This window comes from Lithobates pipiens, unplaced genomic scaffold (assembly GCF_037356315.1).
Source record: "Lithobates pipiens isolate NorthernLeopardFrog02 unplaced genomic scaffold, aLitPip1_a1.2 Scaffold_8, whole genome shotgun sequence".
NCBI classification, from domain to species: Eukaryota; Metazoa; Chordata; class Amphibia; order Anura; family Ranidae; genus Lithobates; species Lithobates pipiens.
In genome coordinates this window covers 106478943-106506767 of record NW_027507903.1, presented here as the reverse complement: position 1 = coordinate 106506767, position 27825 = coordinate 106478943, and the positions used below count along the sequence as shown (strand labels likewise).

The 27825-nt window shown below is 44.6% G+C and overlaps 1 protein-coding gene across 5 annotated transcripts in view; it reads right to left on the bottom strand.

The window, feature by feature from the left end:
* The window catches only part of CPEB1 (cytoplasmic polyadenylation element binding protein 1), a 172035-nt gene that overhangs the window by 43699 nt on the left and 100511 nt on the right, over positions 1-27825 (bottom strand). For all 5 annotated transcript variants that reach the window (XM_077473127.1, XM_077473128.1, XM_077473129.1 and 2 more), the window contains 2 exons: positions 13660-13877; positions 1909-2161 (listed from right to left, as the gene is read on the bottom strand). In XM_077473127.1, coding sequence (XP_077329253.1) covers positions 1909-2161; positions 13660-13877 — 471 coding nt within the window. The remainder of the gene's footprint in view (positions 1-1908; positions 2162-13659; positions 13878-27825) is intronic.

The window sequence follows — 27825 nt, the reverse complement described above, 5'->3', positions numbered from 1 at the left end:
GCTCCCAAGCCTTGCTCTATTCATCCTTAAACAGCAATGCCCAGACCCGCTCCCTCATTGGTATGAAGGTAAAAGCCTTTACAACCACTTGACCATACTAGTTGTAACTGGGAGATATGTCTAAAGTGTAAAAACTGTACCCCTTTTGGGAAATTCATCTGGTGAGTGCTTCAGAATGACAATGGTTAGGAAAGCAAAGATGAGGCAGCTCTGTGCAAAGAGTAGGCAAGTGACAATTTAAGGGCTCTGCAGGCAAAATCAGCATCTGAATCCAGAGAAGGTGGAGGCTGATCAACTTGAAATTTAATTGTAATGCCTTTAGTCTGACACTATTGTGCATTATATCCATGCAAAAAAAGTCGCAGCCTTCAGTACTACTTTAAGCTCAATTCCCAGTTAAAAATTACCCCATATCTCCTACTTCTGGAAACAAAATATATAAATGAACCCCTTATAGTACTGATTATCTGCTGTTTTTGTACTACGAAGTGCTAATTTGTTCAACCCCATCATGACAGGTGATACAAAGAATGGGAAGGAGGATAGATCAGCAGCTACAAATACTGTAGGTGCTGACTTATTAGGACACTTACCTGTCCAGGGAGCCCGCAATGTCAGCACCCCAGCTGATTTTCAGATCTGCTCTGTTGCTGCCGCTGCCATTTGTAGTAAAGGAAACCGGTAGTAAAGCCCTTCAGCTTCACAGCTTTGCTTTCTAACTGAACTAACCAAACTTCAAGGGATGGCGCTGTGATTGCCAATAAGTAGGGATGGGTACCTGTCAAAGGCATATCCCCCCTCCACCATCGTTGCCACATTTGGCACCTTTCAGGTGAGGGGAAAAAAAAAAAAAAAAAAAAAAAAAAAAAAAACACTTTTGGGTGGAACTCCACATGTCTGACAATGACAGGTGCAGGGAGCTTGTATCCAGCTGTTTATGACAAGGAACTGTCACGCACATTACAATCCTGTCTTAAAATCTGCAAAACAATGTTTTTGGTTTAATTTTTCTTAAGAAAAATAATTGGTTTGAGTGATATGCAGCAGAGTCAACATTTAATATTTATATAAATCTCTATACCTTCTGTCATTGAGTGGATTAGATCTTTTGTTCACTAACTATATAGCTGGTTATTAAGATTTACCACTATACATAAAATGTTAGAGTAAATTGTCTTAAGCTTTACATTATACAGCACACTTTATTTTATTTGATCGAAACCATAATCAATGAAAATAGTTGCAATCAAAGTGATTAAAACTACTGAGCTGACAACTTGAACTGCAAGTTTTGTTCCATTGGCTTAACCCCTTGGAGCCAACACCTCCTGGCCTTTTAAGGGATTTAGGATGCCGAGAGGCAGGGCAAGGTTTATGATCATGTGACCACCATGATTGGCGTCACATGATCGGAAAGCTCCATCACGAAAATTCCCGATCTCAGCATAGCTGTATTCCAATTCACAGATATGCAACCGCTTGGCACCAAGGCCTAGACAGCTGTAAACTTACCATGGAAAGAGCAGTGACAATGTGAAAAACGCGCATAACTAAAGGATATTTTGAAAATAACTGCATATCAAAACAAGGTCCAGAATTAGACTAGCTGCAGATCACTGAAGTGGGCTTCTTATCAGTTTAATACGTTCCTAGCCTATGCCAACTCTTGAACCTCCCCCATTTCAGGCTACCTACCACATAAAGCAACCAGGAGGGAGAGCTGTAAGCCTGACTTTCAATTTAGTTTTCCTTGCTCCTACTGTAGTTAAGCTAGTGACCAGGGATAAATACTTCCTACACATGCACCGTTTCAGTGGCCACGGAGACTGGATTTTCTCAGCACCCCAGTAATTTGAGCTTTGCCAAAAAGGCAATTTACAGCATGCAAAAGCTCATAAATGTTCTTACCTGCAGCCTGTCTATGCAGCCGAGCCTCCCTTTCAATGGAAAATGGATCTTCTGCAGATTCTAAAAGGTCCCAGGAGGGCCAGACTGAAGCACCCGGCCATCTCTTGGACATCCCCATGGGGGAAGCTGTTGCAGCTGCTAAAGCAGCATGATCTGGATCCAGCCTTGAGCCAATAGCCAACTTCAAGGGGTCTCGAGACACACCACCTCCCAAGGGAAGAAATGGTAGGGGAGGAGAAATCCGCAGACTAGACTGGAGAAAACCACAAACCACCAATTAGTGAACTTTATCAAATTATAGAAAGAAACACAAAATCATTACTAGGGATGGACTGAACACCCCCCGGTTCGCACCAGAACATACAAAACAGGCAAAAAATTTGGCAGAACACACAGACACCATTAAAGTCTAAGGGACAAGAACAGGAATAATTGAAAGTGCTAATTTTAAAGGCTTATATGCAAGTTATTGTCATAAGTGTTTTGGGATCTGGGTCCTGTCCCAGGGGACATCAATGCAAAAAAGTTTAAATGTTTTTTCGGGAGCAGTGATTTTTTTTTTTAAATGCATCTTCCCCCATCTTCCTTGCTTCGTCCTCCTGGCGATCCGCCTCAATGGTTGGCTCCTACGCTTGTGACAATTCTTATATAACTGAGGGCTGGGCCACTCCGTGACCTTGCCCCCTCTGACGCCACAGGGACTACCCTATGGCTTTCCCATGGCGTCAGGGGGCGGGAGTGGTGTTCAATTTTACCATTACTGCTTTTTGCTCTTTTCTCCCTCATCAACCCTGTTTGGGGGGGGGGGGGGATTTTGGCAGCACTAATGGACAGGAGACTGCTCCTCTCCATTCAAAAACGGAAGCATTGTAAACAATTTATGATTCTCAGTTACATGGTCAGTAATCACCGAATATACATTCAGAAAAGGATCTGCTCTCCATCCTTACAGGTCTGGGTCAGGGAGACTGGAGGAGGACCCAGAGGGTGAGCAGAGGATGACATGGATGACATGGATGACATGGAAGGGGGGAGTGCAGGGAGAGCAGGAGGAGGACAGAGCACAAGTGAAGGAGGAGCACAGGAGGACATGGAGTGGAGGGAGATCAGAAGGGGATCTTAGAAGCACAGAGAAGGGAACAGGACACGGGCAGTTGGGGATGATCTGTGCAGCGAGTTACAAGTACCAAATTCCCTGTATTGATTTCAGTAAAGCTGCTGAGGGAGGGGGGGGGGGGCTGTCAGGCCTTATTAAAATCTATACAGAGATCCGGTGCTTGTACCCCCCCACCAAGTACTCGTGCAAATGCTCCAACGATGCAAGTATCGGTATAACTAATTTTAACTTACCAGTAAAGTCAATTTCCTAGAGTACAGTATAGGACATCAGCCAGCTTGAAAATAAGCCCTACAGAACAGCCAAGCGATTCTCCCCCAAAAAATAAAACAAACACTGTAGCCACAACAGGAGATTTCTAACAGTTGGCTTGGCCGCTGTCCGAGCAGCCACTGCATCTGATTGGACCATTTTAATCCCGCTCTTTTTAAATAAAAAGGGGCTGTTGGGAAAGACAGCAGACAGGACCAGCTGCCAACTGGGTTATATGCAGCTACAGTCATGTGACTGGATGGAAAAATAAAAAATAAAAGGCTGCTCGGACCTTCATTTCTACAACACAGCTAGCAGCAGTTTTGTAGCAAAAAAACACAGAAAGGCTTCGTATCCTGAACTCCAGGAAATGTCAATAAATTTTCCTGATCATAGTGCAGGTCACAGGCTACTAATACTTACAGCTGGTAAGTCCAAAAGCAGGCTAAAGTGTAAGCAACATAGCAAATATTGTCAATGGGTCCACACAAGTCTGAGAAGGCTCAGAACATAGTCTGTAGCACCTTATGCCGGAAACTGGCATCAGAAGAGGCGTGATCAATCTAATAGCACTTGGATTGTAAGGGTTCTTTTTCAAAAACACATACTTACACTCCACTGGGCAGCTAGTTTTGCACAGATTGACACCAAAACTGCTCTTCTGGGGTCCCTCTGATGCTCTTGCAGCACCTCCCCACATCAGATAACCCCCAGGAGGAGAAGCACTCTCCCAGAGGGGGGGTTACTTTACAGGCACACTCCTGAGTCCAGCATTCGGTGTCCATAGAGGCTGAATGCAGGTCCCAGCCCACGTCATTGGATTTGACTAACAGCAGGAGCCAATGGCTGCGCTGCTATCAATCCAATCAAGAGCCGAGAACCCTGGGCAGAGAGACTCTGTCCCCATGGGTCAAGTTCAAGGGCTCATAGGATGCATTAAGGTGAAAAAACACAGGTTTACAACCCCTTAAAGCAGATCCTTTGGCATGTGCCTCTACAGGGAAAGGAAACCACCTATCCTTCAGACCATAGGCCTTGACAACTCCTCAAACCCACCTAGAAAAGGTGAAGGAGATGCAAGAAAACCTTGCGTGAACAAAAACGTAACATTTCCTAAAGCGTACTGGAAAGGTAAATCCACAGATCACCCACATCTAGGCAGCCAGGCAGTGTAGGGGGCTAGTTCCTTTGGATGCTTAAAGGCCAGCCATAATGACAACCTGCAAAAAGGTGGATAGCAGAAAACTTAAGAAAGGCTCCTTACAACAAAGGGCTGCAAATTCAGAGACTTCCCTTGAAGGTGTGCTAGCAACCAGAAAGGCCACCTTGCATGAAATATGGAATATTCTGGATAGGCCCAAGTTTCGATTTTTATAGCCAAGAATCAAAATCTAGTCTAGGAAAGAAGTGAACGAAAGAAAGCCTTAATTAGCGTGAGGCCCCAGATGTCTGAAACAATGGTCAAGGCGATTTGTCCCTTGCTACTCAAAACTAGATGGTAGTCCAGATTCGGAAAATAAATAAAATTTACATACCTGCAAAGTCTTTTCCAGGAGTCTCAGGACAGCCACCTTTGCGAAACCTCGGCTCCTGCCTTCAGAGGAAACACTGCCTTAGCTTCAAAATTTAAAGCGGAGCTCCACCCTAAAGTGGAACTTCCACTCATTGGAATCCTCCCCCTTTCAGGGGGAGGGGGTGCAGATACCTGTATAATACAGGTATTTGCACCCACTTCCGGGCATAGATAGCTGCAGATTCTGCAGGCATTTACGCCACTTCCTGTGGGGCCCCCGCTGTCTGCTGGGAAACATGGATCCCAGAGACAGCAGGGACCATCCTTATTGCGCAGCGCGACTCGCGCATGCGCAGTAGGGAACCAGGAAGTGAAGCCGCATACCAAAGATGGCGGTGGCAGCACCCGGGTGCCGACATCGCCGGCGCGCTGGGCGGGTAAGCGTCCATATTTTAAAAAAGTCAGCAGCTGCAGTATTTGTAGCTGCTGACTTAAAAACAGCGGAACTCCCACTTTAAGCCCCTCCTGCCCCACTGGACCCTCGGTCTTCCAAAAGTACCTCTGGCCAGCTGGGAAGACAACACGTCACACACAAAAAACAACAAAAAAAAAAAAACACACAACTTTAATCTTTGCGACTGTTCCCCTGCCAGAGACTTTTTGCAAACTTTTTTGGTGGGCACAGGTGCTGTCCTGAAAGACTGGAAAATACGTTACTGGTACACAACCGATTTTCCTTAATAGTCTCAGGACAACCACCTTTGAGAGGGATCCCCCCTTCACTTCGCCAGTGTCATTTAAACAGGAATCAGTGCATTTAAATAGCACCGATTGCTGTATAAATGACAATGGTGTCCGATGTGTCCACCATAATGTAGCAGTAAAAAAATATGCTATAAAACTATCCCCTATTTTGTAAACACTAACTTTTGCGCAAACCAAGCGCCAATTGCCATTTTTTTTTTTTTACCAAAAATATGTAGAATACGTATTGGCCTAAACTGAGGAAAACATTTATGTTTTTGGGGTATACAGCAAAAGGAAAAAAAAAAAATTTACATTTTTTTTCAAAATCGCTGCTCTATTTTTGTTTATAGCACAAAAAATAAAAACCGCAGAGGTGATCAAATACCACCAAAAGAAAGCTCTATTTGTGGGGGGGTTGGGGGGTCAAAAGCCAATTTTGTTTAGGAGCCACGACCACGCAATTGTCAGTTAAAGCGAAGCAGTGCTGAATCGCAAAAAGGGGCCTGGTCCTTTGGCTGCAAATTGGTCCGCAGCTTAAGTGGATAAGAAATGCATGTTTTTAATATAAAATTAACATTTAATCCATAGAATATAATCATATGCAAAAACACAGTTGACAACCATTTGTTGAAAATGGGAACAGATAACCAATGTGTTTTGAGTCTGCGACCATTAGTTCTTCAGGGGTAGGCAGTTTACAACAGGACGTGAATACATCTACAATAAGAAAATATAAGGATATATGCATTGAAACAAGAATTTACAAGACATCAAAATATAAGATTTCTCAATTGTGTGAGCATCAACCATGCAGCTTGCATAAAATGCTCAAAGTATCATGCATCCAAGTTAAAAATGCCTAGAACATGCTGCGGCTACAGGCCACTCCATTCTGATCCAGGGAGAGGTGACTGCATTCAAGGCGCATCTGAGGCCCAACAAAGTCACTCACAGAGGGTGCCTCAGAACAGTCCCCTCAAAAGTCCACACAAAAGTCCCAAAGCGAATATCGCTGTAAGCACAAAAGACAAAAGGGAAGAAACATTTAGTCTAATCTGGGAGCTCTGCCCCAATTGGCTATATTTGTAGAGGAACAGGAAAGTGTATACACACACCTCCCTACTCAGAGTTCTAATGTCTCAGAAGGACCTAGTGGTGGTAAAAGTCCCCCACAAACTTCAATGGGGGACTCCAACAGCGTTAGGCCTATAATGATACAAAGGGGAAGAGGGGGACCAGAGTGTCAAATCACTCAAATATACCACTGGTATCCCCTTGAATCAGGAAAAGGAGTAATAACTATATATTTCTATGAACGCCAAAAGGCAGTTTCCCTTGCCCATCTGCTCCAGGACTCTTGGGGGGCCGTTTTGGGGCACCCTCTGAGTGACACTGGCAGGCCTCAGATATGCTTTGTATGGGGTCACCTCTCCCTGGATCGGAAAGGATCAGCCTGTAGCCGCAGCAGGTTCTAAGCATTAACTTTGATGCAAGATACTTTGAGCCTCTTAAGCAATCTGCATGGTTAGTGCACACACACACCCTTATATTTTGATGTATTGTTCTCTATATGCATATATCCCACCTTCAGACAAAATGGTTGTCAACTGTTTTGCATCAAATATATTCTATGACATACACAGTTACTGATTAAACTTTTAGTGTTCAGTTAATTGATTTTTTTAAATCAAAAAAATCTGGATTTATAATGCATATACAGATCCAACTACTTTTAGCTGATCTCCTTGCATTGCAACTCTGCATTAGTCAGTGGTATACACTATATACAATCACACGACACTAGTTTCCACAATCCATGACTTGACTTCACACAAATATGTTTTAAATTCAAACTAGCACTGACGCAAGTAATTTTTTTCCACAGTAGCAAGACAATCCCTCCACCAACGGTCTAACTAATCACTCACTTTATGGCATGGACCCTGCACGGGTTAATGCCATCAATTCCTGTGCAAACGGGTAGAGGTCGACATATGTTTTTTTCTGGCCGATGCCGATATTTCCCCCCCCTTCATCTCAAAAACAGTTAAACACCTTTCACACATGTTTTTTAGGCACTTTTGGGCTAAAAATAATGCCTGTAAAGTAGCTCCCCTGCAGTCTGTGTGAGAGCCCGAGTGCCTTCACACTGAGGCAATGCGCTGGCAGGACATTAAAAGTTCTGCAAGCAGCATCTTTGGAGCTGTGTACACTGCTCCTCCACCACTCCTGCCCATTGAAATGAATAGGCACCGCTGCCGAAGCGCCTGCAATGCGATTTGGCAGCAGCGCTTTATGGGCACATTTAACCCCTTCCTTGGCCACTAGCTGGGTTATAAGTGCCCCTCTAGCAGTCAAATAGCGCCGCTAAAACTAGCAGCGTTTTACTGTCAACACCTGCCGGCTCCAGTGTGAAAGCAGCCTTCAGGAATAATACAGAAAATGTCTTAGATTTAAACATTAAACAAAACAAACCGCCAATCCGTTCACTTGTATGCATAATTTAGAAAAAAAAAAAAAAAAGGCCAACTACCGTTTTAGTTTAAATCAGTGTATTTTTTCCAAAAAACTGCGTTTGAAAGAGCGCTGCGCAAATACCACGTGACAAAATTTTGGAACAACCGCTATTTTATTCCCTAAAAAAAATGAATTTTTGGGGGTTCCAAGTGATTTTCTAGCAGAAAACACAGGATTTTTTACTTGTAAGCAACAAGTGTCAGAAAAGATTGTCTTTAAATTGTTAAACTGAACTCCTACACAGTAGTTCAGTCCATTGAAGAACATACATTGCATCTCTGATCTTTTCTTGGCAGACTGCCCAAAGAGGAGTAAAGTTGTTCCACAGATTAAGTTCAGGCAACTTGCATTGACTTCTATTACAGAAGCCCTTTGCAAGTGGTGCTGAAGATATAATCAGCTTTTTTATTAGAACAAATCGGCCGATGCCAATTAAAACAAATGCCAAATATCGGCCGACCTCTACAAAACGGGTATGAAAAGAGTTAACATGGACCATATTCACTCTTGTCTTCTTAGATCTCAGCAAGGGCACCAGGTCATGGGTAGAAAGAATCAAAGTGCTAACCACTCAAGTATCAGATTTAATTTGTGTTCAAACTACTCACATAAAGATAACAGCATGTAATGCAGACAATCCTGTTCGTTCCATAGGGCAGCAGCGGGTGACATGCGTAGCTCCTCCCCAGAAAGCGTTACGTTCAATCAGAACTTCAGCGCCACCGGACTTCTCTCCCCCCCTTCCCTTTGTTAGCAGACGGAGGCACTTGGGGAAGGGGAGGGGTCCAATGATGTCCGTGATGTCACCAGATCTCCAACGGAACTCCCGGAAGCCGGTGGAGAGGAGAGTACCAATCAAAAGAATTTTGATCAAGCAAAAAAATTGATCAATCAAGTAATTAATCTTTCATTTCCACAGCACATTATAATTATATATATATATATACACACACACACACACACACACAGTCTTACTGACCAGACAGTAGTAACTAAGGAAAATCTTTTGAAATATGTAGGCGCTGCGACCTGTTAACATCCAAATTTTGTTCCTGTTCACCCATGGGATTCCAACAAGGTTGGCAAAATAATTTCTTGACCTCTGAAACTTCAAGGCCACCCTTGGCTAAAAAGCCAGGGCAGTCCTAAAAATCACCTGGTGCAGAAATATTTGTAGAAGGGTGGGCACTCTGATTGAAAGAGCCCTCTGCACACCAGCTGTTGAAACGTCTGTGCCTTCCTCCTTGGCAGAGTTATTCTTCCTTGGAAGTCACACAGCACGATTCCACCGCTCTACCTGGGGACCACAGAATGGACCAAGAAGGTACTCCCAGATCTGCAGACTCCAGGGAGGTTCCACACCAGATCCTTCCAGATCAAGAACCACAGCCTCCTGGGATAATGCGGTGCAATAAGAATAAAAGACCTAACCTAAATTGGAGCAGCTCGTCCAGATAAGCAATTGAAATGCCCCTCAGTCACAATGCCTTGACCTTGGTAAAATTGCTGGGGGAAAATGGACAAAGGAGGGCCTGAAACTGAAAGAATGTGCCTTCCCTGGTTCTACTGCCAGCCTGAGAAACTATTTGACAGCTCTCCACGATGGGAATGTGCAGGTAAGCATCCCTCAGGCCTATAAATGCCATTAAAGAGGGCCGTTTAAAAAAAAAAAAATTAAAAAGTAAATTAAAAGTCAGCAGCTGCAAACACTGCAGCTGCTGACTTAAGCACACTTACCTGTCCAGGGCGCCCGCGATGTTGGCCACCCTCGGCCGACCCGTCCCTCGGGTCCTGGCACCGCCATTCCTTCTAAGGGAAACAGTCAGTTGAGCCTTACGGCTTCACTGCCCGTTTCCTACTGCGCATGCGCGAGTCGTGCAGCGCTTTGTGAATGGGACGCGATGTGTTCTGGAACACAGTGCGACCCATTACCCAGAAGACAACGCGACGAGGAGAGAAGAAAGATCTCCGCGGAGGAGGAAGAGGAAGATTAGGATTATGTGCCTAGCAACAGGCATTTCTGGTAAGAAAAAAAAAAAAAAAAAACTTTTAGATTTTTTTTTTTCAGGGTGGCCCTCCACTTTAAGCAGTTTGGGGACCGGGGGGGGGGGGGCAGCCTTACCAAGAAGACAGTCTATACAGAGCCTTCTGCGAGTTATTCTGTTCCCCCAGGCCCTGGAGCAATTGCAGCTTCTTGATTCCCAGGGTGGTATGGATGGCTCCCAAGAGATCCTCCACCTCCTCTGGGGAAAGCTTGTAGTAAGGTTCTAGTGGACTCACCGTCCAACCCCTCTACCTCCGACTCCACCTGGGAGCCTAAAGCACTAACTGGCTCCTCCCCTTGAAAAGAAGAGTTTCCCCTCTGGATCTTGCCATTCTTTGATGGCTTCCACCCAAACTTCATAGACTGGGAACACCCTTTTAAAAAAACCCTGATGTGGCATTGGCAATTAGGCAGTGCCCTATTTTCTGCGGTTTACGATTTAAGCTTCAAGCAGGCAATATCAAGTTTGGGATCTGAACCTATGGTTGTCCCATAGGAAACTATGTAAATGAACTGTAGTGCGTTTCTGCAAAAAGCACCAAAACACATAGGTGTGAACCAGCTCCACGTTGTTTAGTAACAATGGGGTTAAAAACCCTTTATAGTACAAAAAAATAAAAGCAGATAATCGCTACTGTAAGGGGTTCATTTTTTACTGTAGATCTGTGAAATATTAACAGTAGTGATTAGTTGCTCTGTTTGTACTATAAAGGGCTAATTTTAGTTACGTTACTCATTAGGTTACTGACCAATTTCATAATCTATTAGTTGTCAATCGATTAGTTGTTTCAGCCCTACCACAGATTGCACAATGAAGATTGCAAATAGGGGGGGGGGGGGGAAGAAAAAAAAAAAAAAAAAAAAAAAGTGTATAGGTTGCTATTCATTGATCGGTCATTGAATTGTCACCTCAAGGACAGGAAGTGCCGGTAATTTAAAGTGGGAATCACAGAAAGTTGAAGCCTGGATGGATCGCTACTGCAGGATCAGCGATTTAATTGTGCAATGAAAAGGCTGGAACTGAACTGGTGATACAAAACAATGAAATCCTACCCAGAGACTCAATGGTCTATTTGATCGGGGAATGTACAGGCAGATCAGGTGTCAGTAGGTCCACGCAAAGACAAGGGGAGGTATAAGAAAATCATTGCCAAACCTTGAAAGGCAAGATCTGTCAGTGAGATGGCACCTTTGCTTTCAATGTGTTTAGTCCCGTATTGATGCAGATAGTCCAGCTAAATAAAGTTTGTTTTTCCCCAGCTAGTATAGATCCCTATACAAAGGCTATAATATCAGCATGGGTGTATGTATAAGCAGACCATGTCTGGAATTTCTCAGGAAGGGTTTCAAGGCTGCTGCTTTTTCGGGGGGGGGGGGGGGGGGGGTAGAGTCCCAGGTATCCTTCAAGAGCATATCACACTCTTGTCCATGGGATCTCTCCAAGGTAAGGTCTGTATGCCTGGAAACTGATAGAAGGCAGCGCCTAGTCTGGGGATCTTGCAGACCGGTGGACTGTCCTCCACGAAAGTAAAGCTACACTTTAGGGCCCTTGAAAGGGTTTCCTCTCTGCATCTTGCCATTCTTTGAGGACTTCCACCAGAACTTCGTGGACCAGGAACACCTTCTCACCAAGGCTTTTTCCCCCTGTGAATGCTCCTACACCTGTCAGAAGAGCTGGCTGTGCTCCTGTGCGGGAGACACCTGTATATTAGTTGAAGTGGTAAGAACCTGCGACTACAAAATGAGCTGTAGAAAGTTTGTAGAATGGACTTAAAGACACACGGATGAGTTTCATGCTCACTATATATTTTGATTTGTTATAGAATTTGCCTCCATTAATCTCCTGAAGCAGTAATAGTAACATGAAATGTGTTTAGTCAAGCCTCCCCCATTATCTGGCAGATACAAATATACCTTTAAGCAGCTATAAACAGACATATTGATAGGTTGGGGAGGCTTGTGATGGATATGCATTATGTTCAACTGAGCATGTACATTTTTGGCTGCTCCTTGGAAGAGAGTCTCAAATTTTTACATTTATGGACTGTAAAATATATATCGACATGTATATGGCATCTTAAAAGTTTGTATTTTGTTGTCCGATTTAAGATTGGCACCCTGTCAAAATTGTTACAATATAGTAGCGGCACAAGTATGACTTCTTGCCCATAGCATCAACTCTATGTGGTAGAAAGTTAGAAAGGGAGGAATAACAGTCCTGCAGAATTAACCAAGGAAGGCTGGGGAAAAAGAAAAAAAAAAAAAAAAAAAAGTATGCAGCCATCTCAGGACAGGGTACCAGGACCCTGAACACCCCAAAGGGGAGTTAAGGCTGAGCCTGAACTGCCAAGACTCATGTGTCTGCTTCTAATCTGCCATGACTGCACAGAACTGCCCTCAAGGGGCACTTATGATCCACAGCTCTAGTGGAGTAATAGGTAAGCCCTCAATGCTACATCCATCCATCCTAGAAGAGTTACCACTATATTGTGCACTGCCAGGTCATGCTTTCTGGTCAGCATCCAGCGGCAGATCTGGGCTGTGCAGCAGTCTCCAAATCGAGGCAACATATGTGCCATAGCCCAGGCTAGAACGCCATGGGAATAGTCAGGAACATGCTATAATGAAGTAGATTCTAGCACTAATACATAAACAAAATCCCACCCACATGTGTATAAAACCTAATGGTGTATGCACAACCAGGTTAAAACCGCTACATAGCAGCCAAGGTTTCAATTTTTGGGCTGGTGTGCAGATTTTTCCCATTATTCAAACTGTGCTAAAAGTGTCCTTTGGAACTACACCCTTCTGGACAAAGGGAACCAAAAGCACCCAATTCCTGCCATGCTTCACCTACCAGCAAATGCCAGAAACAATGCACAGAACATCCTGGGTGAAGGATTAAAGGGTATACACTACACTGTCAGATGCAGGACCCCCCCCCCCCCCCCCTTTCCTGGCTTTGCTCTAACAGATGGGCAAACCCCTGCAAGGGTTTCCAGAGTTTTGGCTCCATGCAAACTCTGGATCAATAGAGCAACCTGTGGGCTTACTCCACATGTTGCACTGTGTGCAAAGGGATCGCTCACAGCAGGATCCAGGGCAGAAACATAACAGACTGGCCTCGTGTCTTCAGTGCTGCGGGGCTCCAGGTATGGTCCCAAGGACCAGCTGATGACAGCCAATCCAGAAGCTGTAGGAAAAGCTGCAGCAGCTGTGGTGCAGCCACATTACTAGAAGATTAAGTAAATGGAAAGCAAAAATCTATGAAAAGGCAGGTTTGAAGGCCACAAGCAAAAAAAGGTCTAGTTGCGATATTCCAGTGCCATTTTTACTAGTGTCTGATCACCACACCTGAAGGTAGCTGCATATAACCCAGTTGTAAGGATAAAGAAATCTGTCCTGCACACTCAGGTAATACATTTCAAATACATCAAAACCTTGCTTCTGGAGATGGTTTTAAGTGTCAGGAGAGGCAAACCATATGCACCTTCAGTAAGCCTGGTTCCCTCTGAGTGAAAAGAAAGAAGTTTGTTACCAGGAAATCTGCTGTCAACTTACAATCAAGTCAGAAAGGTGATCCGAACCAGAGCTGAATCCACTAGTATCAGAATCTGAGGGGCTGCTGGAACGGGAGTCTAAAATCGAACGGCTATCCAGTCGGGAGCCACGCAGCAGGGGGGAGGGATATTTCTCTACAAAATCTGAGCCAATGGGATCCAGTGGCAAGAAGCCAAGAGGTGGTGGTTTTCCTAGAGGGTTGTTGAGAAGGTTGAAAACTAAAGAAAACACAAAAACATTAAGTTAGGACTAAACACAACATATTAAACAATCCAATGACAAAAACTACAAAAAGTTTGTGCAATATACAAATTGCATATTAAAATTGTCAAAACATGCTACATTGTTCATACAGTAAAGCATTTTCTGTGGACTGTAAAAGTCCTGGTTGATCCTGTCATTCACAGCCCCTACTGAGCATGTGCAAGCTTCCGTTCCTTTCTAAGCTGTTAAATTTTCTATTATCTGTGCAGCACGCATGGCTATAGAGTCACACCTGGGCATATACAGGAGGCAAGAGTCACTCCTACCTCCAGGTCCTAATTTTTGATGAGCACTAGTGGGACAGGATATAAATATGGTGATTGAGGCTTCACCATGTTAGTCCCAAAAACACACTATAGACAGGCTGGTGGGGCATAACACTGCCTTCCAATGGCAGAAACTTCTCTAGATAGATATTTAGCCATTGTCAATCTAAATACCATGTTCTGGGGGGGGCGACTCAAATAAAAACCACACATGCCATTTATTGCAATTCTCCCACATGAAAGTGTATCATGTGACCAGCACCGATCAGCACTGTGCAGACAGATTCACATCAGCAAAGTACTAGAAACTCCCTCAAAACTTTCCCTGAGGACAGGAAAGACCTGGGAAACATGCCACCCATGAAAAGAAACTGCCCATGGACATCATGATGTCCTGGACTTAGTGGGGTTACCAGTATCTTCTGCTGGTTATGCGCTTTAATGTAAAAGCAATCTTAGCAGCTAAAAGCCCACCGCCCCCCACTGCCTTTTCGGTTTCTTCTATCCCACCATGGAGCCCAGTACTGAAACTGGCGGTTCTCTTAGCTTACCAAAGATGACCAAGAACTGAAACATCCCTCATCGCTATGGTCTAAAACCAGAAGTGATGAATATTCCATCACGTCAGTTTTTGGAGGAAAAAAAAAAAAAGTAATTACCAGCTTGTGAAAGCATTGGATCATACTTATCCGTTTCATCTCTTTTAGGGCAGAGGAGAGATCTGGGGATGAAATAGACCCAAGATGTCTCCGTACAGAGGACCCAGTACTGCCCATGACATCGCAAGGGATGTTCATCCCTTTTATAAGCCAACCCCCCCGCCCCCGTTTAAGAAATTGGTGCAAATAAAATGTTAAAGCTCCCTGCAAAGGCAAATTGCATACACAAGGCCCACATGCATATGTAAATGGTGTGAAAGTCAGTGAGCAATAATTCTAGTGTTAGCCCTCCTGTGCAACTCTAAACTGGTAACCTGTAGAGGCTTTTAAAGCAGGGGTTGACAAATTTGCTTGGAATCTAGGAGCCAGCTAAAAAAGTTAGGAGCCAGGTCCGTGACGGCGATCCGGACCTGTCCCTGGCCTGACATGGAGACGAGTGAGGTGAAGATAGCGCCCCTCACCTGTCTCCAAGTCATTGCCCATAGCTATTAGAGGGACATTTTATTTGTTTTATTTTTTCAAATGACGATTTTTTTTTTAAATTGCATTTTAGTGTAAATATGAGATGTGAGGTCTCTCTGACCCCAGATCTCATATATAAGAGGACCTGTCATGCTTTTTTCTATTACAAGGGATTTTTACATTCCTTGTAATAGGAATAAAAGTGACACTTTTTTTTTTTTTTTTTAAAGAACAGTGAAAAAAATAAAAATAAAAGTTAAAATAAAAAAATATATATTTTAAACGTGCCCTGTCCCGCCAAGCTTGCGTGCAGAAGCGAACGCATATATGAAAGCGGTGTTCAAATCACACATGTGAGGTATCGCTGCGATCGGTAGAGAGAGCAATAATTCTAGCCCCAGACCTCCTCTGTAACTTAAAAAGTGCAACCTGTAGAATTTTTTAAATGTCGCCTATGGAGTTTTTAAAGGGTAAAAGTTTGTCGCCATTCCATGAGCGGGCGCAATTTTGAAGCATGACATGTTTGGTATCGATTTACTCGACGCAACATTATCTTTCACAATATTAAAAAAAAATTGGGCTAACTTTACTGTTGTCTTTTTATTAAATACATTTTCCCCAAAAAAGTGCACTTGTAAGTCCACTGTGCAAATACGGTGTGACAGACAGTATTGCAACGACCACCATTTTATTCTTTAGGGTGTTAGAATAAAATATATATATAATTTTTAGGGGTTCTGAGTAAAGGGAAGGAAGATAGGCTGGCAGGCAGGGAAAACTAGCATTGCATCCATTAGCATTGCTGGTTGTAATTCCAACGGCCACCACAAGAGGGCGCCAGATTCCAGAAGGAACCATAGGATCGTAGAAGGCCTCAAAGCCGGGGGCTAAATTACCGGCCGCCGGCGGCGCGGCCCGACGCGATCGCGCCGGGGGGGTCCGCGGAGACAGCATACCCCCAGCTGTGCTGCCCCAGGCGCCAGTTCGCTAATTCTAGTCGCAAATGCGACCTGGCGCTCGGGTTTTGTCGAGCCCTGTTTTAAAGTGTCACCTATGGAGCTTTGACATTTTATATTTTTGCAAAAATTGTATTCTATTGCGTTTGCATGCACCAAGTGTCATGCATGTTTTTCAAAAACTTGTTCAAACCCTTAATGCCAGTGCCTCCCAGCCCTTTAAAGGGTTTCTGATGGGAAGCAGGGCTTATGATCACATAGCTCTCGATTGCAAGTAGTGATTAAGCGCCTGCAACTGCCAGAGACACCCCTTCAGCATAGGTTTTTTTACATTTTACGCAAATGTGGCCCTTCTGCACCAAGGAAAAAAAAACCGCTGTGCAAATGTGGCAAAAGCAAAACCCAGGGCCTCCGCAAAAATATATTTACACAGCTTGGTGGTTCCAATAGGCATGTGGTTCAACAAGGTACAGATGATTCTTTATATTAAATACAGCATGTTCTTTAGACAGAAGGGATGGATAGCACACATTGTATGTCTAGTTTTCCCTTTAATACATTAATAGACTAGCAGTGGGAAACAACTTCACCATGAAACAAGAACTACATATATGCACATCACTAGCATTAAAACAGCAGCATGTCCCTCAGTTTTTCTACTAGTTGATATTGCTAGAAAACAGATTTTTTAAACTTTAACTGGGTGACAAAGCTGTTCCGCAGTAACCTCAGCAGCATTGTTAACTGTGGATAGGATGATCTTAGATTCTTTTAAAGCCAAGTTGAACCCCATTACTGTAATGCAGTTATGCTGCAAAATATACAAATATACCTTGCTGTAGCAAGGATTAAACCATGTGCTGCACGCCCAAAAGAAAATTAGACCACAGCTCAAGGACTCCTGCAGGCCAACATGGCTTAAGGAACACTATTCAGGGAGTAGTACAGTTCTAAATTCCTTGCTATTGTAGCCCAAGGAAGGTAACAAGCAGGGGCACTAGGCTGCTGTAAGCATCCTTGGGCTACAATAGCAAGAAATAGGAATGGCAAGGCATTTGTTAAACTTTGCTGCAGTACATGGCAGCCAAATTTAAAAAGGCATGGCTATACAGCCTACTTAATTTACAGCCAAACACTTGATTACTGTAATGTAAGTGACAAATTAAAGCCCAACCAAAAACCGTACAGTTACAGTAAATTTGTCTGGATAAAAAGCTTTTGAACAGCTGACTGCTCTAAGCACTCCAGTGTTGCATGGCTTGTTCCAACCTGGAGCCGTCAATTCAATGATACCACTTGATTTGCATATGTGGAGGTAAGTTATGTAGCCTGCGACCCATTTCAGGTGTCTGGAAGTAGCAGGTGTTACCCTGGCTATAACACAAGAATTGACCCTATATCAAATGTGTAAAGGCTTGTGTGACCCATACTGTACCACTGTACTCATACAATCCTTCATTGGTCAGCAATTATATTGTAAAACCGAATGTACCAATGTTTCCCATTTCTTTTAAATTGCATTTTTCATAAAGACTATTGAAAAAAAAAAAAAAAAAAAGTTATGCAGCCTGGCCAAGAGGTCCTTTAAAGTGGGAGCTGTGCAACCCAGGTATCTAAAGGCTGCACTGCAGTTTTCTTTAGACCCCAGGAAAAGGAAGGTGGATCTCCCACTGAACACATCAGCTGCTAATTTAACCACTTAAGCCCTGGACCAAAGGTCTTTTTACAATTTCGCACTGCACTGCTTTAACTGGTAATTGCGCGGTCATGCAATGTTGTACCCAAACTAAATTTGAGTCCTTTTCTTCCCACAAAGAGCCCTCTTGATGGTATTGGATTGCCTCTGCGATTTTTATTTTTTACGATATAAAAAAGGAAAAAAAAAAAAGACTGAAAATTTAGAAAAAAAGATTTTCTATTTTTATAACAAACGAATAAACTCAATTTTAGTCATACATTTAGGTCAAAATGTATTCAGCCACATGTCTTTAGTAAAAAAAATGTCAAGCGTATATTTATTGGTTTGCGCAAAAGTTATAGCGTCTACAAACTAGAGTACATTTTCTGGAATTTACACAGCTTTTAATTTATGACTGCCTATCTCATTTGAGGCGCTAAAATGGCAGGGCAGTACAAACCTCCCCAAATGACCCCATTTTGGAAAGTAGACACCCCAAGGAAATTGCTGAGAGGCATGTGGAGCCCATTGAATATTTTTTGTCCCAAGTGATTGAATAATGGCACCAAAAAAAAAAGTACCAGTTACTTACCGGTAACTGTCTTTCTGGGAAATCTTCCAGGACGGCACACCTGAGAGATGAGAGGCTCCTCCCTACAGGAAACACAATCAATCGACAGCTGTTTTAAGTCCCCACCCTTCCCCTTGATCCTCAGTTTGTAGAGAAGTAACTCCTGAACCAGGTTCACAAGGGAAATCATTCCTCATAGGTACTCACCTTCTAGTGTTCTAGAATTTTCCCTCCTCCAACGGGCGGGAAGTAGGCCTGCCGTCCTGGAAGATTTCCCAGAAAGACAGTTACCGGTAAGTAACTGGTACTTTTCTCAAGTCATCTTCCAGGACGGCACACCTGAGAGGATAAACAAGTACCTCAGGCCTACCTTAGGGTGGGGCCACTGCAAAACCCTCTTGGCGAACCTTGGCTCTGCAGTGAGCTTTACCTCCACTCCATACGCTCATATGCTTGATGAAGGCATCTTAGCTGGATCATGCGGCTGATCTGCAGGTCTACTCCACAGATGTTCCTGCCTTTTCCGCTTCAGATGCAGTATCTAGGTGAAATGGGCTCTTAAAAATGGAATCAGAAAACATGTTAAACTTGTAGGTTAGCAATGTTGCCTATCTCACACATCTAACAACCATGGCCTATTATGCCTGTAGGTGCTACTTAGAACCACTAAAAAGATAAATAAGAGACCTGTGTAAGACAAGGACACTACATTAATCAATAAGAGGGCCTGTCTTAACACTATCCTGTTGAGGGAAATAAAACTGCTTCCTTTTTATCTTTATGTCAGCAAAAGACTAAAGGGAAGTCTACTTAAGGGAAATAGATTAACAGAAGCTTGAACTCTGGGTTTAAGGCATGCCCAATCTATGTCCTTACTTACGCCTGAGAGCCTTCTTCAGGAGATTAAAGTCCCTAGCAGGAGTAGACTACCCATATTGCTATGTCTAGTTTTGCTAAAAGGGCAAAATGAAGGCCATGCACCAAGCCGAAACCTATTCGATCGGGTATACATCTTTATACTTCATCCTCAGGCCCTAATACTCCTCTGAACAGAACTCTCCAAGTTCTTACTAAACAGGGCGATTCATTATCCCCTTCCTCCAGTGTCCCATAACCCTACAGGGCTTCAACCCTAGGAAATGGTTCTGGCATCCCTGAATGCAAGTGGTCAAGGTTTTCTGACATGTGGCAGCTGCAGCCCGAACTCCTGGCCCCTCCATGGAAAAGAAGGCTGAAATACAAAAGGTGATACATGCATTATTAATATCACAAATAAAATGATCATAGATTGTGGGCACGGCACAATAGATTTAGACAGAAAGGACACAAGCATAGACAACAATGTTGTGTGCCTGAGTGTGACTAGCTAAACCAATATATCAAATATGGGAAGAGACCCAAATCTGAACCTCAACGTAGACAAACAGTCCTCATAGTCTGGTTTTCTGATGTGCTGCCAAGACGTAAAAACATTAAGACTCAAGCAAACCCTAAATGCTGCGTATTTCTTTAGTGCAGCTAGCTAGGTCATAACTGATATATAAATACGGAAAGGACAGGAACCCCCTTTACTGTTGTGCTTTACCTATGTACAGCAAAACAAGGCTATAAAGACAGAAAGACCCAAACTTCTATGTTGTGTATTTCTGACAAACCACCACAGTTATAAGATTAATATGAACACCAACTCCCGTGTTGTGCATTTCTGCTATGCCACAGGGAAAAATATGGAACACAAGACAATCCTTTCTGTCATGCACTTCTGTAGTGTAGTTCAGATAGAACCAACACTGAGAAAGGACACGAGCAACCTGCAGCATTGTGTTTTTCTGAAACAGAAAGCACCAACAAGCTTCAATCTTGAGTATTTCTGCTGTGCAACAACATAAAAGCAGACACTGAGGAAAAAGACAGACAGCCTTTACAGCTGCAATCTTTCTGGTCTGCTGCAAAATAAAACAATAACGCCATGATGAGTATTCCTGCTGTGTAGCAAAACCTCAATCAGAAGGGACAGATAAGTTTAGGGTTCCCACACCTGTGCGACCCAACCTGCGACTTGGGACTGCAAGACGCATGAGAAGTCATATACTATGGCTTCCAATGGGTACCATTTGTGTCTGTGCGACACCAGCAGTCCCCGATTCCTGGATCCACAGACCTCAAGATTACACAGGTCGCAGGGAAAAAAAAAAACAAATAGCAATTTTCAGGTCGAACCAGTAAGGGGTCCCCAATGCTGTGACTCCCTGGAGGATTGCAGCCAACAAACCCCTGCTGTGTATCCCTAAGATGCAGAAAGGTAGATCCATGAGAAACACTGCTTAGCCTGATATACAAACGATAAGGCAGTAAATATAGGACATACAGGACACAAACATTCAATCTTTGTGTATGTCTGATGTGTAGCAATATACCAATACTGAGCAGAGAGGCCACCATCCTCAATGTGTCTCTCAGCTGAGCAGCAAAAACAAAATCAGAAAAAGACAAGCAACCTTCACTGCTGTGTCCTTTCTGATATGCAGCCAATAAGGCAGAATATGCAAGACATAAAAGGACAGACAACCTTCAATCTTGTATATGTCTGATGTGCAACAATATAACAATTCTGAATAGAGATAGCACATGCATATTGAAGCGATTTGGCCTTGCGACTCAACATGTCAAATCGCATGGCTAAAATCAGCACAACACCACTTTGTGGTGCTACATGGATTACCAAAGGCAGTATATGTACTACACCTGGCAGGGGTTCAATTTGTATTTCTACTATGTAGCCCAACAAATTCGAACCATCAATTTTCACTGCTGCCTTTCTGATAAGGCAGTAATACAGGACACAAAACCTCACAGACCTTAATGCTGTACAAATCTGATGTGCAACAATAAAACACTATGAATAGAGATAGCACATCCATATTGAAATGATTTGTCATGCGACTCAACATGTCAAATCGCATGTTTAAACTCGGCAACCATTGCTGTTAATAGCACTGTCTGAATCAGCACAGCGCCCTGCAAATCAGGACCATCAGACTTCACTGCTGCCTTTCTGATAAGTAACCAACAAGGCAGTAAAACAGGACACAAAGCCCCACAGACAGACCTCAATCTTGTGTATGTCTGATGTGCAGCAATATAACCATTATGAGCAGAGATGTCACCAGACACAATGATGTGCATTTCTGCTGTGCAACACAAAACCAGAAAGTACAGACCACCTTCACTGTTGTATTTTTCTGATCTGTAGCCAAACAAAGCAGTACCTTTAGTATATAAAGGACAGCAAACAAGCTTCAGTGCAGTGCATTTCTGATGTACAGCAATATAGCCCTTATAAGCAGAGATGTCACAAATCTCAATGTGTATTTCTGCTGTGCCACAAAAACATCCCAGCAAGCACAAACCTTCACTACTGAGGTCTACTGGTGTGCAGCCAATGAGGAGTCATGGTCTATCCCTTTATGAAATAACCAACAGGCAATTTATTTCATAGGCATAGCCTGGGCTGTAGATACTAAACCTTCACCACCAGAGAAGGAACAGATCCTAAAATGGTTGGACACCCTACTATTAGTAGTAGTAGTTGTTGTCCTACCTTACCTCCATAGACTGAGCAAACGCTAGCCAGCACATATCCAGGTGGTGCTGATTAGCAACTAAAGTCTCAATGAGCCCAGCCCTAGAGACCAATTTAAGACCTCTCTAGAAGAGGTGGTTACCAGTTTAGCCTGGGAGGTAAATAGCTATTTGCAGGCTTCAAACAATTAATTATGTAGCTCTTGCATAGGTTTGCACAGAAAATCCTCAATTAAAAGGATGTAGGGAGCGATCTATGGTGAATCGCCTTTAGATCTGCCACTGCGTGGATTGTAGCCCAAACCAATAAAAAAAAAGTTTCTTCTTACCTCCTACACTATAATATAAACACAGTGTAAAGGTGGAGTGGGAGGTTGGAGCTTATGAAAGTTAACTATAGCAGGCAACCCCCAAAAGGAGGATCTGTGACAAGGGAACCCCTACTGTGCCACACAGTAGCTTGGTCTCTGCCCATCCTTGAATGTTAGGTCAGCTTTTAAACATTGTGAAGCAACTTCAGATTCCTAGCAGCTGGGCTAATAGGGCCGGTAACCTAGTGCACCTGCTGACCAGGGGAGCTTCTGAATCCACCAACCACTGCCCAATTAATAACCTGTTCAGTGGTATACCTGGCCTGTAAGTAACTTTGTATCTACCAGGTCCCCTCTGTACGCTATATTCATCCCTACTAAATGTACCACAACTGGGCATGTAGGGAGAGGCTGGCAACCTACTGCTGCGATAACCACAGTGTCTCTGCTGTAAGAGGGAGCTGTGGCTGGTGGTTTTAGCAGTGGCGTCTGCGCTATTTGTATCCCGACCCCAAGTTCTGCACTGCACCAGTCAGTATATACATGGGGAAGGGGGAGCAATGGCCTACCTACCTCTTTCTCATCTGAAGTGGTTTAGGCACACTCGTTCCTCTGCACCACCTGTCCACCATACAGCTTCTCTGATGTAAGAGGGAGCTGCGGCTGGTGTTTTTAGCAGAAGCTTAAGGGCTATTTGAATCCAGACCCCAGGTGAGATCTCAAATGCCCAGGAACCCTCTGGCTGGAATTGGGGATTTTGCAGCTAAATTCCCACGGCAAAAGGAAAGTAAAGTACTCACCGTTGTCGTCTTCCTCTTTTTGCCACAGCCAGCGGGCTTGCTTTTCCATCCTTATGGTCCACACGCAAGGAGGATAGCCGCCAAAGTGCTCCCCCCCCCCCCCCCAACTGCTGTCCCCATAGGGAAGTCAGTCTATATACATGGGGGGGGGGGGGGGCAATGCCTTCCATTCCTCATTCCCATCTTCATATCTGAGGTGGTTAAGGCAGACATCCACCGTAGTAAACTGGTGCCTCCTCGCTCTAGAGAAAGGAGGATGTGGGCGCCTGCTCCTACTGACTCTCAGCCTTCCCTCCTGGGTAAGAACGCCGCTGCCATTTTCCCGAAGTTTGAAAATGACGCGGGTGCTTGTTGCCACGCCCTCTCCGGCAGCCCACGCGAGCTACCGGGGACCCAGGAGTCGGGGACAAGCCCCCTGGAAAGAACCGATGGCCAGCACCCCCGTCTGAACAGCCACCTGTACAGGTAAGGAGGGGGGGAGACAGGATAATGGCCCCTGAAGTTCTGGGTACACCACTGTACCCAGGGTCCTTCAGCTCTCAGGGGGGCTCTTCCAATTTCTGCTGCCCGCCCTGAGGAAAAGATAGGGGAACCCCCCAGGAAGGACAAGAATATCCTACCAGACCCAGAGGCTTCCCAGGCTTGTGGTCCGGCTCCCAGGGGGAGACCACCAGCCCCAGGCTTCGGGTCATTTGGAAAAAAACAAACAGTTTCGCTGTGTAGGGAGAAACACAATCAAAAACTGAGGATCAAGGGGAAGGGTGGGGACTTAAAACAGCTGTCGATTGATTGTGTTTCCTGTAGGGAGGAGCCTCTCATCTCTCAGGTGTGCCGTCCTGGAAGATGACTTGAGAAAAAAAGTTTACAAAAAGTTGTCAGTTATATGTGGAATTGCACCCCAAAATATATTCTGCTGCTTCTCCCGAGTACGGGGATACCACATATGGGGGACTTTTTGGAAGTCTAGCCACGTATGGCACCCCGAAAACCAATCACAGCCTTCAGGATTTGTAAGGGTGCAAATTTTTGATTTCACTCCTCACTACCCATCAGTTTCAAAGGCCATAAAATGCCAAAATAGCACAAACCCCCCCCCAAATGACCCCATTTTGGAAAGTAGACACTCAAAGCTATTTACTGAGAGGCATGTTGAGTCCATGGAATATTTTATATTTTGCCACAAGTTGCGGGAATATTACAAAGTTTTGTTTGCACAAAGTTGTTACTAAATGATATATTGCTCACATGCTATGGGCATAAGTGAAATTACACCCCAAAATTAATTCTGCCGCCTTTCCCGAGTACGGGGATACCACATGTGGGGGACTTTTTGGGAGCCTAGCCGCGTATGGGACCCCGAAAACCAAGCACCGCCTTCGGGATTTAAATATAAAACGCTACCAAATAAAACTGTTAGCGATTGCAGGGATCAGGCCTGACTCTGCAAACGCTGCAGTTATGTGTTTAGTAAGCGACAGTGATCAATCGATACTGCACTTGGGTGGGCTGGGCGGAGGGGCAAACCGCAGGTGCTGCAGGTATCTGGGCTGATCCCGCCAACTATACATTTTTTGGAACCCTAAACTGCTGGGGACACTAGTATAGATCTGATCAGATATTGATCTGTGTAGATACTATACCACTATGGGAGGTGTATGCTTTGCGCATGGTGTTAGTGGTACTGGCACTAACCTAGCGCTGCCTGGGGCGACGCAGACCCCATCTGACCCTAAAATCTAATTGATATCACCCTCCGGGTGATCAGGGGGGTTAAACCTTTATTGGGTAATAAATGGTGGGTGCCCTGATGCTATAAAAAGCAAACCAACCAACCAGAGTCACCCGTAACAATTATATGGTGATCACTGGTGAAAGGGTTAACTAGGGGCAATCAGGGGGTTAAAACCTTTATTGGGTAGTATATATGGGTCCCTGACGCTATATAAAAACCTGACGGGGAACCTAAATAACTGGCTAACCAGCGGCACCAGTGACACTTATATGGTGATTGCTGGTGAAAGGGTTAACTCTATGGGCAATCAGGGGTTAAAATCTTTATTAGGTAGTATATGGGGGTACCTAACACTATAAAAACCTGGCGGTGAACCTAAATAACCAGCTACCTAGCGGCACCAGTGACACTAATGCAGCGATCAGAAAAACAATCGCTTAGTGACACTGGCAAAAGGGGGTGAAAGGGTTAACTCTAGGGGCAATCAGGAGGTTAAACCTTTATTGGAGGGGTAGGGGGCTACCCTGGACCTAACACTATCTGCCCTGACACTTTACTGTCACAACTGACACTAAATGCAGTGATCAGTAAATAAATGATCGCGATTTGTGTGCTTATGTGTACCTACATGTCAGTGTAGTTAATGGTGCACACCTTACTATGTCCTCTCCTCACAGTCTGGTCAAAAAGACCACCCCGAGGAGAGTGACATCACTTCATCCTGCCTGTGTTTACACTATACAGGCAGGGGAAGCTTCTCATTCGCCAGGAGCGATCAAGAGGGGATGGCCAGAAACCAACAGCCATCCCCTCATCCCGGATCGCTCCTGAAGCGAAATGGACCGCCACAGCCAGCGGGAGGGGGGTCCGATCGGACCCCCTACCCGCTGAAGGCAAGCACATACGGGTACATGCTTGTGCCCGTACATGCCATTCTGCCGACTTATAATTACATGCGGCGGTCCTAAAGTGGTTAAGACCCAGCAACTGTGTGGGGAGAGCATAGACCCCAAAGAAAATATTAGCAAGTAGGCAGGCAATGTGCCAGGGTAACAGCAGGGAGACCAACAAGGCCATTAAACCTCATGCGCACTGCATTTTTACTGCTGCTTTCAGCATTTTTTTTTACAGCTGCAAAACACCTCCCCTTGTTATTCCATGTTCACATAGGCTTTTAGTGTGAAACAAAAACGCTGGTGTTTGATGCAGAGGCCACCAGCATCCTTAACCCCCCCCTTGTGAACCATACCAGGCCACATGCCCTCGAAAATGGGGGGTGCTTTGGAGAATGTTGATGGACAAGGACCTCTTCAGCCACAACCTTGGCGGGTTGTTATGGGGGTTTGCGGGGGGGGGGGGGGGGGATTATCAAAATCTGGTTGCCCCCTAAATCTCCCCCCCTCCCCCAAAGTGAATGAGTATGGGGGAATTATGTGAGCTTTGTGCATATTAATGTGTTTTTATAGCAGTTATGAATTTAATTCCCCAAGACTGCAGCCAACTGTGGAAGTAATGCAACAGTGCATTACCATAACAGTACTGAGTTTTTTTGGAAAAACCAGGAAAATAAATATCGGTTGCATATTCAATTGCAACTACACGGCCGCCTGCAAAACTTTGCGGCCAAAACAGGCAGCCGATGCACTGACGTATACCTTGTAGAACTTGGTAAACGCATGGACAGATGACCAGGTCGCCGCTTTGCACACCTGAGCGGCATACGCTTGGTGTCAGAAGGCCCAAGATGTTCCGATTGCCCTTGTGAAGTGGGCCGTGACAGGAAAGGGAGGCACCTGCCCCTTCAAGGTGTAGGCTTGTACTACAATCTGTCTTATCCACCTGGAAATGGTGGCCGACGAGACCACCATGTGTTTCTTTGGACCAGCCACCGAAACAAACAGTGAGCCTGACTTCCCAAAGGGAGCCGTGGCAGACACCTTCAGAGCCCTAACCACATCCAAAGCATGAAGGGCCACCTCTAGGGTGCTTCGGCTTGTCCTCATTGATTGAAAAGCCGAGACCACCTTTAGGAAAAAAAAAATAAATAAAAAAAAAAATAAAAACTGTTGGACGCAACACCACCTTATCCCTGTGGATAACCAGATAGGGCGACTTGCAGGACAAGGCCGCCAATTCCGAAACCCTCCTGGCCGAGGTGATGGCCACTTGAAAGACCACTTTTTGGGAAAGAGTCAGAAGGGGAATCTCCCCGATATTCTCAAACAGTTTTTGAAGCGCCAACACCAGGTTCAAATTCCATGGGGGTAACGGTGGACGCACCGGGACTACGTGTCGTACCCCCTGAACGAAGGTACTCAGGAGTGCGATGCCAGGGGTTATTAAAAAAAATAAAAATAAAAAAAAACAGCCCTTTGATGGTACTTAATTGCCAATCTCTGGTCAACTCCTTGCTGGAGAAACAGCAGGATCCTGGATATGGAAAAGGAGCGTGGATGCCCTCCTTTCTCTTCACACATGGAAATTTAGGCCTTCCAGGTACGATGGTATATCTTCCGAGAAGACCCTGGTTCAACACCTGGCTCTTAATAGCCATGCCATTAAAGCCAGCGATGGTAAAGCAGGATGGAGAATTGGACCTTGAGATAGGAGGTCCTCTTGCAATGGCAGTCGCCAGGGATAGTCTGCCAGACGCACCAGGTCTGCTAACCAAGGAAGCGGAGGCCAATCTGGGGCAACCAGTATTACTGGGATCCCCTCGGCTTCCACTCTGCAAAGCAGACGTGGCAACGGTTTCAGTGGAGGAAAGGCATAGATCAGCCGATACTGATCCCACGGGGCCACCAGCGCGTCCGACGCATCTGCCCACAGATCTCTTGTCCTGGACATGAATTTTGGCCCCTTCTGATTGAGGCAGGCCAGTAGAT